This window comes from Anser anser (genome assembly GCF_964211835.1).
Source record: "Anser anser genome assembly, chromosome: 30".
NCBI lineage: Eukaryota > Metazoa > Chordata > Aves > Anseriformes > Anatidae > Anser > Anser anser.
Genome location: NC_139751.1, coordinates 1,216,956 through 1,229,371, shown reverse-complemented (window position 1 = coordinate 1,229,371; position 12,416 = coordinate 1,216,956). Strand labels below are relative to the sequence as shown.

Genomic DNA, 12,416 nt, shown 5'->3' with positions numbered 1-12,416 from the left:
AAATATTTTCAGTAAGTAAAATTTCAGTATTCGTTTCCATTATTAGGGTCAAGGCTGTTATCATTCCCTCTACTTGTCAGCATGGATATTAAAGACAGAAGACAGAAAAGATGATAATAAAATTGCAAACTTTTAGGACACATACTTGGAAGTACTGGTAAATGTTTTTAATTAGCTAGATTTCATGCTTATAGCCTAAAACTATTATGTTACTGTGTCTTCATACATGTCCATCAGAGTAGCTTTTGACAGGAAAAAAAAACTATTATCACACATTGTTGTAAGAATGCTAAGATTTTGCAATTCAGAGCAACAATACACATGTAATATGCTTCATACCTCAAAAAAGATGGGGGATATCACGGTTTGAAACCTTACATTCCTAGAAAATACGAATGGATGTATATATTAACTATTGCATGTGCTTTGCTTTAGTTCCTACATTTACAAGAAATAATACACCTCCAAAAATGTTTTTTTTTAAGGTTTTATACACATAAATATGCAGATTGGATAAAAACATGCCGTCTTTAAAAAAAAGTCTTTTTGCTCAGAGATTTATTCAGAAACATGAGTTAGCTCCTCTTCGCCAAGTTTTAACAGGCAGACCGAACCTGTACTATGATGATGCAGTGGTTTGTCACTTTAGAAGGTCTACACGAACAGTATACATCTGACAGTCAGAAAGATCGTAAGTGTAATGCTCACAGGATTCACAGCCTTGCCATTCAAGAGAAGTTGAGAGTTTATCCACCTCCTGTAGTGAGGTACGCGGACATAGACCCCGGGGTATCTTTGTCGGCCACAGCCAAATCCGAAGCTAGTAACCCCTAGTAGATAGAATTTGTTGTCACTAGGGTGATAGCATGCTAACGGTCCACCGCTGTCTCCCTATAAATAAATAATACAGAAGACTAGCAACATACATTCCCTTCCAGGAACCAAGGTAGAAATGTCAGTGATGTATCCACTTTTTAAAATTACTTTTTAAAAATCTGCCAAGTTACCTGGACAGTAATAAAGACAGTAATACATGAATAGTAGTACACAGGCCAATTAAGATAAAGATTCGTGATACTGAGGGACGCTACCTTGACTAAAAGACCATGTCTATATTAGTTTCACTGTCTAAGTAAAGTTCTGTGGATGTTGTTTTGTTCTTTGTTGTTGTTTGTTTTTTAATTCTTTTTTTTTGGTACCTTTTCATTCTAAGGCTTGTCTCCATAAACTTTCTTATGTGTCAGTTGTTATCAGAATGTATTGTCTGCACAGTGTAGTACTGCAATTACCAAGAAACATAGTAATGAATACACAACGTTGAATTTTTGCCAAATTACTTGCTTAGAGGAAGAGTGCTGAGGAAAGCAGGAAGTGTATCAGACTAATGATACACTTATGAATATGCTTTTTTAATTATAAATGTCTCCATATCACAGCTGATGCCCCAACTTTAGCATCCTGGGGCTTTTGACCTGAGAATTGTCTTTTCTGAGAAAGAGATGCTGATTGCTCAGCATTGAAATAAAAATGTCACCAGTGAACCGTGTCACTTTTCAGTGCTGGTGCTGTCTTTCAGCAGCATAAAAACAAGCAAGATGCATGCGTACTTCACACACGCTGCATGTGTACAGTGATAACATACGTACTGCGTTTGTGTTTTCTCCTTTCAGTTCTGTTAACTTGTTCTTGTCTTTTGCTGAGTAACGCTGAAGTCTGTGTGTATTTTTCAGAGATGGGTGTTTCTTTTTGAATCACCTCTCTGTCTATTTATGATGCTTCTTTTCCAATTTGGTGTATTTTTTCTTTAGTATTTGTGCCATTTTAATGAATTATGCTACAAATGCATCGTGATGCCCCTGAGACTCTGGCTTAGTGGTGGCACGTTGGGCATGGTGTTGATTCTTACCTGACAGGTGTCAGTGCCTCCTGACAGAGAGCCAGCACAAATCATGTTGTTGTTAATCATGCCTCCGTACACATCAGAACTGTTACACTCACTGTAAGGAATGATTTCCACCTGTGCTTCTTGTAATACAGATGGAGTTTTACCTTTAATGGAAGACAGCATATAGAAAGTAAAACATTTATGCTGTTGTGCATAGCCATTCTTACTGTGATATCTTTTTCCTGTTTTGTTAGCTTAAACGTGCTCCTGTACGTGCTCCAACACATGCTAATCTAGAGATTGTGCCTGTTTCTAATAGATTCAAACTTAAGTGGGCTAAGCATTTGCTGACTTGGATTTGATGTAGTTTTTGCAGTTCTTATTCTGAAGAAGCATCAATGATAACAATACTGCTCATTAGCCTTGCTCAAAATGCCAGAGGTGACGTAATGAATAAGCTTATATGATCCTCAGCTGTCCTTGAAATTTTCATTCAAGATGCACACCACCAGCTGACACCGTATGAAGTCTGTGCTCATAGAGATTAAAGATAATTTGAGGGAGAGCAGCCACACCTAAAATATGTTGGGACTCCCAAGCTGATAATGCAGTGCATCACAACTGTTGTTTTTCAATAATAAAAAGAAGCTATTTATGCAGACAACATTGAGTAACTACTGTGAGTGTGAAAGTTGGGATAGTTTGTCTTCCTTTTTTCATATTATCCATGAAAGAAGGGCTAAATATTTATGCCTTCGGTGACATCTGTGTAGTTCTAATCTGCTTTCAACGTAAAAAACAGTGAAAGCAGATAGTCAATTGCAGAAGTATTTAATGATTTTGTGCGATGAGACTATAACCTGAATGGATTCAGTTCTCTCTCAGTGAATCTGAGGGACTGAAACCTGACGGTAGTTATGCAGCTAATAACTTGTTCAACGAAACAAGCAAACTTTTACCTTTTTCTGCTATACGTCCCCAACCACTTATAAAGCACTCTGTTTCCTGGTCGATATACAGGTAAATGTGTGCAGAAGGTAAGCAGATAGGCTGAATATAGTAACTGTAGTGTACAGCAGAATTAAGTTGAAATAATGCAATATCATTTTCAAATGTTTCTCTGTTGAATTCTGGGTGCACAGTGATGCTTCTAATACTTCTTTTTGCTGCATGTTTGCCATGTTTCCAAAGGTTGTGTGCGCCCAACACAGCTCTCCAAAAATATGGGTCCCTAAGAAAGAACGCAATCAATATGAACTTGCACGAACTAGTGTGCAGATTTTGCAACTATTTTAAAGGCTACAGAAAAGACAACAGTGATCAAGTAGCTGAAATACAGAACTGCTGTAAGTACAATTAAAAAGCCTCTTCTGAAGAGTTTTATTACCACATTGTCAAAGAAAGGTAAAGTGCCAATTTTGTTGGTTCTGTTAAACAGAAAAAAATGGAAGCAGTGTCAAAACTAATGAATTGTAATGTTTCTAATTTAAATATTGCACATTTTTTTTTGCAGTGAGCTTTACTTGTTTAAAATGCTCTATTAAGCAGAAAAAATGGAAACTCCTGGAAAAAAAAAATTCCCCTAACAAAAACATCACCTAGATCAAAACCAACTGGCCTTTTAGCAAAAACAAAGGCTGTTCTGGACCAAGCCAGAAGTGCATTTCCAGGATTTCTTGATACTGACTTCTGAAGATGTAACTGCATCCCATGCTGGGCCAGCAGCAGACAACCCTGTGCTACTGTTACAGCAAAGGAGACAAACAGATCCTCACAGCTGTGACAGAATTGTAGTTTGGGTCTCTGTACTGGTTTTGTACTGGGGGAGCTCAGCATACCCACGTCCCATTGATTTACATTCTGTCTGAAGATACCAAAGGTGATGCTATGCTTTCCTCATACTTAATAAAAGCAGCTATTAGCGTGAATACCTACATCCGTCCTGTAGTGCAGTGGCCAGCGGTAAGCACTGAATTCTCATTAACTAAAGTTCCGCCACATATATGTGCAAATTCTGCACCAACGTGGTGAATCTGGAGGCTGACTGACCACGGCCATGCTCCAACCTCGGCGTCGTGTCCACCTACAATCCGGGATCCTGAGGTCCTGTCTATGAGTGGCCGCTCCCCACACTCTACAAAACAGAACAGGGTTAATTATAAGGCTCACACTGAAAAACAGAGCTTTTGGTGAGCTAGCCACGGGTGGTTTGTTGCATCTACAGTGCTACTTGCTGTGATTTTTTTAATGTTTCCTGCTAGAGCTCTGATTCCGGAGAGAAAATGTGGATATTTCCTTAGGCCCTGTGAAATGTATTTTATTTGGTTACAGGCATATTTCTTGCATTTGTGCTTATAGTGCACATCAAGGTAAGTGGGTTCCAGTCACTGCAGCTCTGTGAATTCATCAGATTTATGGATAGATGAAGTTTTTCTGTGTGGAGCTGTGGGAGGAAGCCGCGCAGCAATGGGGCACCACAGCCTCCCCCCCCCTCCATGCCCTCTCAGGTGCTTAAACCACCCACCGCGGCCATCTCAACACCCACTGCACTGACCCAGCACCCAGGCATACCACCAGTACCGTCCCAGGGGATCCGCGGGACCACCGCAGCGGGCACAGTGCCCACCAGCAGCAGGAGCAGCGAGGCGGTGGCCAACCTCTGCCACATTCTCAGTCAAGGGCACAAGATGGCGGCGGGGCCCGGTGCGCGTTGGAGCTGCAAACGGCCGCCACCGGCTCTGAGGCAGCAGCACCTCCCGCCTGGGCTGTGGTGCACTGGGGACACCGTAAAGAAACTTCCCGAGCACAAAATGTTAATCATGAATCTTTTAATGCTGGTGCACACTGTTAGAACCAAGTGCCGCGCAGGGGCAGGTGGGCAGCCAAGTGACTGAGAGGCTTTGTGTGTTATGTGGGGAGGCAGCCTCCTCCTCCCTCTCAGTACTCTGCCCTTTGTGAATAAATAACTTGCAGCTGAGCAAAGTTTATGTGTTAGAGGTTGCTTCTGCCTGCTGGTTTCGTAAGGCTGGAGAGCGAACAGCTGTGAACAGCCCAGGGAAAGGAGAGCGGGTGCCAGGAGTGCCCTCAGTGTGGCGGCCTGCCCTGTCCTCGTGGCAAAATATGCTTGGGAACACCTGAAGGAACTGCTTGCCAGAGAGACATGGGCAGAAGTTCCCTCGAGTAAGGAGTTAATATATTTATTTTGTCTGCCAAACTCTTGTGTTCTGTTGCCTTGCCAGCTTTGGTTCGAAGTGGCCCCAGGCAGGTCTGGAAGCGATGCGGAGGTGCCCGGTGTGCTGCCGGGGCTGCCCCACGGCCGGTGAGGCACCGTGTGAAGCTTTCGTGTATGCCCAGCACAGTGGTTTTAGTTTAAAGATGTTTAGAAAACTGACCCTCTTCTCTCATTTGATGTCTGAATCAGAAATTTAATTAAAGTCCTTAGCCACGTTACCTACATTCATATGTCAGCATTAGCATATGTCATTTTGTGCGCTTTGATTATGCCGAGGCGTTTCTGTGGGGCCAGGGGAAGAAGCTTCACAGTGTGGTCTGTGTTACTTCACAGCGTATCCGATGATGTGAGGCTTAATAGGCGTCCCGGGCAGCGGCACACTGATGTGTTGTAATTTCAGTTCTGAGAAGTTGGCCTGTTCGAGATTTTTCCATATCTCTCTCGTTAGGCAGCAACCAGCAAACACGAGTTTCCAAGTTGGATAGCAGACTTGCTGCCAAAAATACCTCCAGCTGGAATGATCATCGGCCACGTGCTCTAAGAAATAGAAAACGCCTCCCTGGGGAAAACAAAGTCGTCTTAGCACTGTAGAAAGAGTGCATGCAGCAGGGCCAGGCGGCCTGCCATCGCTCAGTACCCACTGGTGCGCGTGAAGCTCCATTTGCTCGCCCCACACTATTCTCCCTCCCCTCCCTTTCCTTTTCTTATGTCAGTTGGAATTAATATAAGTGGGAAACTTGCACAGATTCAAAATGCATATTCCAGAAGCATGCAGGATGCACTTATTTCGTCCCTCTATTATTGCAGCGATAGTTACCATTTTGTTCAAATTACAGTTGTTTGCATGTTGGTTTTTTTTTCAAAGGAGACTGAGAGGAATGTATAAATCCTACTAGAACTCATTGGGTTTTGACAACCCAGGGGATTGGGCTTGAAAATACCATTTTAAAGGCTGAACTTCCATCGCAAAAAAACAGAACAACCCATCTCTCTTTCTTTTGTTTTTCAATTTGACTGATACCCTACAAGGAATGAGAGCATTTAATTAGATTGGTTTAGTCGTACAGGTAGATCAGCCCTTCTTCTAAGAGGCAAAGGCAATTTATTTAAAACACAGACTTTCAATCTTGATCAGAAAGCTCTTCACCAAAAGAAAACCAGGTGTTTGGGAGAGCGACAACAAAAACAGCAGGTTCTGCTTTAAATGGTATGCTGCAATTATGAATTTTGTGGCAGATCTAGGTATGTAGATTGTAACTTTTAGGGTTTTACTTTCGAGTATAGAACAGACTGACCAGTACATTGCTACTGCTTTGCTCTGTTTAAATCTCATTTAACTAATAAACTGGGTCTGGTCTGTAAGCTTAAAAATATATATATATATTTGGTGAAGCACCTCTGGAATAGATCATAAAGGTAATAACATGAAAATTTTTCTTCAAATACTCACTGGTCTGAGCACTCGCAGTACTTCCTTCAAGGTGCTGTTCACGCTCTGCACAGAGCAGAGGACTAAGGTGCAGACGACGGCATCCACGGAACCACTGGGCACCTGATGCAGGTCTTCTCCAGCTGCTATGAGGAAGCGCTCGTAGTGGATGTGCTGGTTCTGGCTCATGCTTCTCGAAAGGCCTTGCTGGAAGTTGGGGTTTATGTCGGTGCATGTGACTTTGCAGCCTGGTGGGTAGAATTGGAAGTTAGCGCCACAGCCAGTTCCAATCTCCAGCAGCTTCAGCTCTCCCGAGGGGCCGGCAAAGTCAGGGAGATTTCGAAATAGCTCCTGCTTCTGCTTCTTTGTTTTCCTGTTGTGAATTGCAGTGAGCTTCTCTAAGAAGAAAGGAAAAAATATCTTCTTACAAAAGGGCTCCCATATGCCCAGGAATGATAGTAGGTAGATGGGCATGGCAAGCAGCGCAAGGCAGGTGCGGAAGAAGAGGATGCTGGCTTCTGTCATTGCCATCGTGAGGGCAGAGGATCCGTACGGAGCAAAGCTAGTTCTTCCGTGTGCTAGAGCCCTTGAAACTCAGACAGAGCTGCGTTCATGTACTTGCTGGGTTCCTCTTGAAGCGTATTCAGCTCTTTGGCTTGACCTGGTAGACTTTTTTCTAAAGCTGATTTTAAAGTCTGCTCACAGGCAGGGAAGGGAAAAACAGGACTGCATACCAAACAGTTACGGTAGTGTCCCAGCTCTGGCAAGAAAAGGAGCTGCCAGTTTGTTAAGTAACCTCGATAAATTGGGCAGTACAACCTTGTATCTAACCCTTGGCAAAATGTCATAAAATGCCCTAATGTGGTGTTCAGCAGTTTCAGATTACAGTTCATATCTCTTAAAGCAAACGTATGTCATCTTCGGTGAGCAGAAAGAAGTTAATTTGAACGCTGGATATGCTGTAGACGAGTGTCTGATTAGTTGTTTGATTAACATTTCAGTAGAGATACGTTTATTTCTGAATTATTTACCACCCCAGTGTCGGTAGCTAAAGAAGCTGGATCAACTAGTCAGCTACCTGATCTGAGCTCCTTCGATCTTTCCACTTCGTGGGCACCAAAATACTTCAGTATGTGAATTTGGCTCCTTTGCAGGGAATGATCTTGCTTTTCTTAGTTACCTTTCAGAGCTCTGATAGGAAACAATTAATTCAGTAATCACTACGTATAGTATGTAGCTTAGTTTTATTAACTTTATAAGCCTGAGTCAACAACACACGGTCTGTTTTATGCTAAATGCGTTCTGTAAAACTTTTTCAACTTTGCAATCACTGGTACTTTTTCCACAGGGCTTGGTAGCAGGGTAATTAGCCACTAGCTTTTAATTGCTCTGCTTCAGGTGAGCCCAGTGTTGGGAAAGGAGGACTGTTTGTACCTCTCAACTTCAGGTCCCTCATTCAGGCACTTCGGGTGTGAATTGCGCTGGGGAATGTTGTTTATCTGTTAAGTGAGAGGTAGCCCTGTTGTTCGATGAGTTACCTCCTCCCTCTAGTGGTAATAAAGCAACTACAAAATCCAGCATACAGTGGCCTCATTATTAGACTGCTTTATTAACAAACTCGCTTGTCATATCTTCATTCCTCTACCTTGTGGTAACTACATTAGAGAAACAAATCTGAACAATGGAATTACTTCAGATGTACTTTCTGCGTAGAGCACTTGGAAGCGTGTGAAGAACAAAATAGAGTCAAGAAGTGCATTATAAATATAATCTGTACTAGGCTTTAATTCTTTGCTGCTATACTGTAGGAAATCATAGAAAAGACTCAACTGTGGCCAAGAAGGCAGCACCTTCTCTTGGTTTCCTAGAGGAGTTTAACTGGAAAACATTTCTAATGAAACTCATGGCTTTTTGAAAAAAAGACAAAAAGACATCTTACAGGTGTGATCTAGCTCACCAGGAGAGTAGAAAGTGAAGAGTTTAAGCACAGGTGAAACACACTAGCAGAGCATGACCAAAGGGCTCTGAGGACACAGCTGCCCTAGTAACAGAGAGCATTTTACAGTGGAGATGAGGTTTCTGCCACTGGATTTAACAAAAACCAATTTTCTCCCAGTGTAAGAACAGTTTTTGGCTTTCCGGGTTGCTGTTTCGAGTTAAATCTGCGCTGATAACATCAGCATCTAATGGCCAGTGAGAACTATGTATGGCAACCTGGTGCTCTAATGAGCACTTCCCTGAATAAACAGAATTCCTGTCAGGGAGGACTTGTACTGGCATGGGTGAATAAACGCCTGCTTCTAAAGGTAGTTCATAATGGGAAGACTGAAATGAAAATGCTCGTACTGATGCAGTATCTATTATGTATGTGTCCTGTATTGGAAACGTGAACGGTTGGGCATTATTCTCCGCCATTAGGAAATGTTAGCTCTCTGTTCTTGCTTGCATGTATTTTCTGTTCCCTTTCTTCGCTCTCTCCTTTCTCAGCTCTCTAAGATGCTGACTCTTTATTTTGTATTGTCTGAAATGTGTTGTCTGTTCTTCTTTCCAGTTTGCCAGGTCCTTGTGTGACAGTTCTATTTAAGAACTTTACCCAGAAAGCCTGTCTAACAAAAGGAGAGTGATTCCCGGTTTGAATGAGCTGGGTATGCTCACTGTTTTCCATGTTTTTCTTCTTTCTAGCTGCTAGCTGCTGTATATGGGTTGGCTGTAAGGGTGCTAACCAGTGAAAAACCTCATTTAAAGCATGGAAGGAGTGCTGAAGAGAGGTCCCGTGTCCTGCAGTGCTCACAGTCCTTTATTTTACTGCATACCCAATGATATGAGGACTAGAAGGGATCCAGTAAGGTGTGACATAAATGTGCTTTAAATTCAGTTCTGAGAAGTTAGTTTTCTCCAGCTCCTTCTGCGTCTCTCTGCTCAAGGAACACCCATCTCCAAAACACTTCCAGAGGGGGTCAAAGACCTTTTGCCAAAAGTAGGTCCAGCTGGAATGATCTGCAGCCACATGCTCCAAGAAGTAGAAAGCTCCACCCTGCAAAACAGTGCCATCAGAAAGGACTTAGGGCTTTTCACCTCCATAAGTAGAATTTAATTTTTTCCATGTTGGTAAATATGCTGCTTTTTATCACCTCTCTGAACACCAAGCCCTTTCCTAGATGTTATGCGTGCATGATTTGTATTCGTTTTGGGCTGTGTGGTCTCTAAGACTGCCTCCCATTCGGTTTTCATTGAAGGTGGTGGCTGTGATGGACTGACTACAAGTTTACGGATGGGTGCAGCTTAGAGCCGTGCAAGAAGCTGTATGGTCTGGTGGCTAGGAACTGCTGCCACAGGGTTATCATCTCTGTTGCAACTGCCTTGGATGATCTCAGAGTAACCACTTTAACATCCTTGTGCTTCAGTTTCTCTCATCTGTAAAATTGCCGGGGCGATCAGCACTGCCTGCAGGTGTTCCCGGCCGTCTGCGTGCCTGGCAGCATACCAGCCATGCTGAGGAGGGAGAGGTAAAGCAGGCTGAGCTAGTTCTTTCCTCTGCAGGTGAAGCAACACAAACAAAAAGTACTTAGGAGTAGGTGCTGCGCAGGCCAGAAGTGCAACTTCTCTTGCGTTGTGTCTCAGCGTTACAAGACAGAGGAAGGACAGCTTCTCTTGTGATCCCAGAAAGGTCCACAGATCTCTCCAGCACAGTAACGTAAAGAAACTTGTAGGCAATGTCATGTGTCAAGTTACAGGCTAGGAAAAGAAAGAGGATTTGGCAGAAGGGAAATCGGACATGAGAGCACTTTGTCCACAGCCTACAAATCCATTCCCTGTGCCTGCTTCTCCCTCTGTGCACGGTGGTTGTTTCTGCAGACGACTTCCGACGCTGTTGAGATGCACGAGGATCCCCCCCCAGTTACACACTTCCCAGGTTAAACAACTTGAAATCCCAGCAGTTGTTGAGGCAGGTTTTGTTACAATTTCAGCTTCACTGTTGTCAGACATTTCAACAGCAGCAGTTAGGGAGGGCCCTGGAGCTGGTGCCCTTTTAAGTGGGCCATGTACAAGAGGGCAGGTGGATCCAGAAACCAGGCACGCTGTATTTCTGCCCAGTTTGCTCTGTGTGGCATCAGCTCAATGATCGGTTGTGACGGCCTATTTTTAATTTTCATTAACCTAGAATTAGGAGGGATGGTAAGGGTTCAACCTGTTGGACTCTAACCATGGCTCCTCTGCAACCTGCAGAATAAGAATAGGATTGTTCATGTTTGGGGAAAAGGTACTCGCACACCAGACCACAGCAATGCTAGTTCCATGACAGTCTTTTGCCCTATGCATACAGTGTGGTTTGAAATCTTTGGAATAAACAAGAAATTCTTATTGCTTGTCTTAACAAACAGTCAACATGAACCAAGGACACATTTTCAAAAATATTAAAATGACCTAGGTGCTGACATCCAGTTTCTGACTTCATTTGGGTTCTCGGTCCTGATAACTTGAAAAGATTTAGGAACAAAGGTCCGTTTGATAATCTCTGAGATTTTCAAACCTAAGTAAATGGAAGGAATGGAAGCTTTCTAACAAATCATGAAGTGGCTTATACAAAATTAATGTGAATTTGGATTTAAAATAAATATTTAAATACGACTACAGCTTTTAGGGCTTTTCTTATTTTTATTATTGCTTATTATTTTTAGTTATTTTATTATTGCTTGAATTTTTGGAGGGAGCACTCGTGTTTTACGCTGTAAACATTCAGCAGTCGGTAGGGGTTGCAGCGTTGTCACTGCGTGTGTATTTAACCGAAACTGCCTGCTGAGGGGGAAGGAGTGGATAAACCCATCTTCCCGGGGGCCGAAAAAGGTGATGGGTGCTTTTAAGCTCATCCTGGACCTCGTGCAGGCAGTTCCATCTATCCCACACGTGGGCCAGCACGGGGGATTTGGCTCCTCGTGACACAAATCGCCCTTTTCTCCCTCGCTTACCCGCCTGAGCACCCGCAGAACTTCGGCCAGGACCTTCCGGACGCTGCTCACGGAGCACAGCACCAGGGTGCTCACCACCACGTCCATGCTGCCGTCCGGAATCTGATGCAGGTCCTCGCCAGAGGCAACCACCGACCGCTCGAGCTGGAGGTGCCGGTTCTCCGAGAGGCTCTTGAGGAGGAACTTGCTGAAATTGGGGTTAGGGTCGGTGCACGTGAGCCGGCAGCCTGGTGGGTAGAACTGGAAATTGGTGCCGGTGCCCGTGCCAATTTCCAGCAAGGTGAGCTGGCCCGAAGGGCCTGCAAATGTTCGCAGGTTGCTGAACAGGGCTTGTTTCTGCTTGTAGACTTTATGGTTGTAGGCTGGCGCCATCTGAGCCATGATATACGGAAAAACTTTCTTATAGAAGGGTTCCCACAAGCCCAGGTAGGTGAATACGTGCGCAGGCAAGACGAGGAGCTGGACGCAGCTCTGCAGCAGGGAGGCGAGCACCATCTCTGCGGAGCTGGGCGTGCAGGGAGCTCAGCACGCTCTGCCTGAAGCTTTTCCCGGTGCCAGAGCTACCTCTGAACCGGATATGTCTGCCTGGCTGGCCACACTCCAAAATGTGTCTTAAAGAGGCAGCGCTGCGGTCTTACCAAACTGCTGGAAACATCTGAGAAGGGAGGGGGGTGCCAGCCCCGCTGAGCACCTCTGCTTCGCCTAGCAAACACGGGAGGCTGTGCTCCTAACTGGACAACTTGCTTTGAAGGCATCGCTCGTGTGCTGAGGACGTGCTTGAACGTTTAACTGCGTTCAGTCTGAAAGCTCAGATCCTGCCTGCTTCCAGCCTGCTGTCTGGCAGAAGCGGCTGATCCAAAACCTCATGCGTGTTTTGCCTATCAGGTTTGTGGACTGCTGTCT

General features: G+C 44.1%; 3 protein-coding genes across 4 annotated transcripts; all 3 read right to left on the bottom strand.

Moving 5' to 3' along the window:
• Window positions 1-145: 145 nt before the first annotated feature.
• Window positions 146-4,606, bottom strand: TMPRSS12 (transmembrane serine protease 12). Of its 2 annotated transcripts, none has more exons than XM_083814174.1 (5): window positions 4,466-4,606; window positions 3,821-4,019; window positions 2,845-3,116; window positions 1,907-2,049; window positions 146-891 (listed from the first exon to the last, which is right to left on the bottom strand). In XM_083814174.1, exons 1-5 carry the CDS (start codon window positions 4,551-4,553, stop codon window positions 655-657), a joined length of 939 nt encoding a protein of 312 aa, XP_083670300.1. In that variant the 5' UTR covers window positions 4,554-4,606; the 3' UTR covers window positions 146-654. The 2 variants fall into 2 exon arrangements, with proteins under 2 accessions (XP_083670300.1, XP_083670299.1); XM_083814173.1 differs by having other exon boundaries at window positions 4,457-4,593.
• Window positions 4,607-4,697: 91 nt separating this feature from the next.
• On the bottom strand, window positions 4,698-7,631 carry LOC310887946 (thiol S-methyltransferase TMT1A-like). The gene is made up of 2 exons (XM_083814176.1): window positions 6,568-7,631; window positions 4,698-5,676 (listed from the first exon to the last, which is right to left on the bottom strand). Exons 1-2 carry the CDS (start codon window positions 7,075-7,077, stop codon window positions 5,440-5,442), a joined length of 747 nt encoding a protein of 248 aa, XP_083670302.1. The 5' UTR covers window positions 7,078-7,631; the 3' UTR covers window positions 4,698-5,439.
• Window positions 7,632-7,776: 145 nt separating this feature from the next.
• Window positions 7,777-12,389, bottom strand: LOC310887945 (thiol S-methyltransferase TMT1B-like). Its single transcript, XM_083814175.1, has 2 exons — window positions 11,514-12,389; window positions 7,777-9,580 (listed from the first exon to the last, which is right to left on the bottom strand). The coding sequence occupies exons 1-2, from the start codon at window positions 12,006-12,008 to the stop codon at window positions 9,344-9,346; spliced, it is 732 nt and encodes a 243-aa protein (XP_083670301.1). The 5' UTR covers window positions 12,009-12,389; the 3' UTR covers window positions 7,777-9,343.
• Between the last annotated feature and the right edge of the window lie 27 nt (window positions 12,390-12,416).

Bases quoted from the DNA above. Each gene is read 5' to 3' on its own strand.
- TMPRSS12 (XM_083814173.1), bottom strand. From the start codon at position 4,553: ATGTGGCAGAGGTTGGCCACCGCCTCGCTGCTCCTGCTGCTGGTGGGC. The intron at 4,020-4,456 runs GTATGCCTGGGT...TCTGTTTTGTAG, and splicing joins CCCCTGGGACGGTACTGGTG to AGTGTGGGGAGCGGCCACTC. The intron at 892-1,906 runs GTAAGAATCAAC...ATTTATTTATAG, and splicing joins GAGGCACTGACACCTGTCAG to GGAGACAGCGGTGGACCGTT.
- LOC310887945 (XM_083814175.1), bottom strand. From the start codon at position 12,008: ATGGTGCTCGCCTCCCTGCTGCAGAGCTGCGTCCAGCTCCTCGTCTTG. The intron at 9,581-11,513 runs GTAAGCGAGGGA...ACTGTTTTGCAG, and splicing joins TTCTGCGGGTGCTCAGGCGG to GGTGGAGCTTTCTACTTCTT.
- LOC310887946 (XM_083814176.1), bottom strand. From the start codon at position 7,077: ATGGCAATGACAGAAGCCAGCATCCTCTTCTTCCGCACCTGCCTTGCG. The intron at 5,677-6,567 runs GTGAGTATTTGA...TGTTTTCCCCAG, and splicing joins TACTGCGAGTGCTCAGACCA to GGAGGCGTTTTCTATTTCTT.